General features: G+C 58.6%; 1 protein-coding gene across 1 annotated transcript in view; it reads right to left on the bottom strand.

Annotated features, from left to right (window-relative positions):
- Positions 1-926, bottom strand: part of LOC122562044 (E3 ubiquitin/ISG15 ligase TRIM25-like) — a 31879-nt gene extending 30953 nt beyond the window's left edge. The window contains exon 1 of the mRNA XM_043714494.1: positions 85-926. Coding sequence (XP_043570429.1) covers positions 85-672 — 588 coding nt within the window. The 5' untranslated portion in view covers positions 673-926. The remainder of the gene's footprint in view (positions 1-84) is intronic.
- Positions 927-1302: the final 376 nt, after the last annotated feature.

Genomic DNA, 1302 nt, shown 5'->3' with positions numbered 1-1302 from the left:
GGGAGATTGGGGGGGGAGGGGGAAGAGAGGGATGGGGTGGAGGGGGTTGTTTAGTGACAGAGGGAGAGGCCGCGCACCTCATACCTTGAGGCGGGCGGCTTCCTCCTCGGCGCCGAGTACGGTGTGCTCCCGGTGCTGGTGCAGGATGCACAGGCCGCACAGACAGGCGCCGTCGCTGCGGCAGAAGAACTCGAGCAGCTTCCCGTGGAGCGGGCACCGGCGGCGGCTCAGGCCGGCCACGGGCTCGGTGAGCTGGTGCCCGCGGTACTGCTGCTCGTCCTGGTAGTGGGGCCGCAGGTGGGCCTCACACAGGCTGGACAGGCAGGCCCAGCACGACCTGACCGCCTTGGCGTCGCCGCAGCGGTCACACGGCACACGCGAGGCCGAGGCTGAGTCCGGCTCCGGCTCCTGCCTCCGGGCCTGCGCCTGGCCCAGGCGGTTAAACTCGTCGACGATGCCGCACAGCACGATGTTTTTGCGGAGGGGAGGCCTGGGGGTGAAGGTGGCCCGGCACTGGGGGCAGGCGCTGGCCGGGCTCTGCTGCCAGTTCTTGTCGATGCAGCCCAGGCAGAAGGTGTGCCCGCACGGCAGGTTGACCGGCTCGGAGAACACCTCCAGGCAGATGGAGCACGACAGCTGCTGCTCCAGGGACAGCAGCTCGGCCGCGGCCATCACCGCGCACCTGCTAGCACGGCTGTAGTGGGCCGAGTAGCCTCCTCCTCCCGCAGGCCTGACCCACACCCCCTGCCAGAGGCACAGGATTAACCTCCTCCTCAAACACTCAGCTCTCCTTGTCCCTCCCGAAGGTTAAAGGCTACCGCTACAATCCACAGGGGAGACCAAATTAACCTCAAAATGCAATCTCCACATAATCACACCACACTCAGTTATAGTCCAACAGGTTTGTTTGGTTAAAAATCACACAACACTCAGTTGTAGTCCAACAGGTTTATTTGGTTAAAAATCACACAACAGCAGGTTATAGTCCAACAGGTTTATTTGGAAGCATTAGCTTTCAGACCGCTTCTCCTTCATCAGGTCACAACCACCTGATGAAGGCGCGTTGCTCTGAAAGCTAGTGCTTCCACTTAAATCTGTTGGACTCTCACCTGGTGTTGTGTGATTTTTAACTTTGTACACCCCAGTCCAACACTGGCATCTCCAAATCATGAGGTTTATTTGGAAGCACGAGCTTTCGGGGCGTTTCTCCTTCGTCAAGTAGCTGTGGAGCAGGATCATAGAACATAGAATTTATAGCAAAAGATCAAAATGTCGTACAACTGATGTATTGAACAAACCAAA

Source organism: Chiloscyllium plagiosum, chromosome 24, assembly GCF_004010195.1.
Source record: "Chiloscyllium plagiosum isolate BGI_BamShark_2017 chromosome 24, ASM401019v2, whole genome shotgun sequence".
Classification (NCBI taxonomy): Eukaryota; Metazoa; Chordata; class Chondrichthyes; order Orectolobiformes; family Hemiscylliidae; genus Chiloscyllium; species Chiloscyllium plagiosum.
This window is presented reverse-complemented; position numbering and strand designations above follow the sequence as displayed.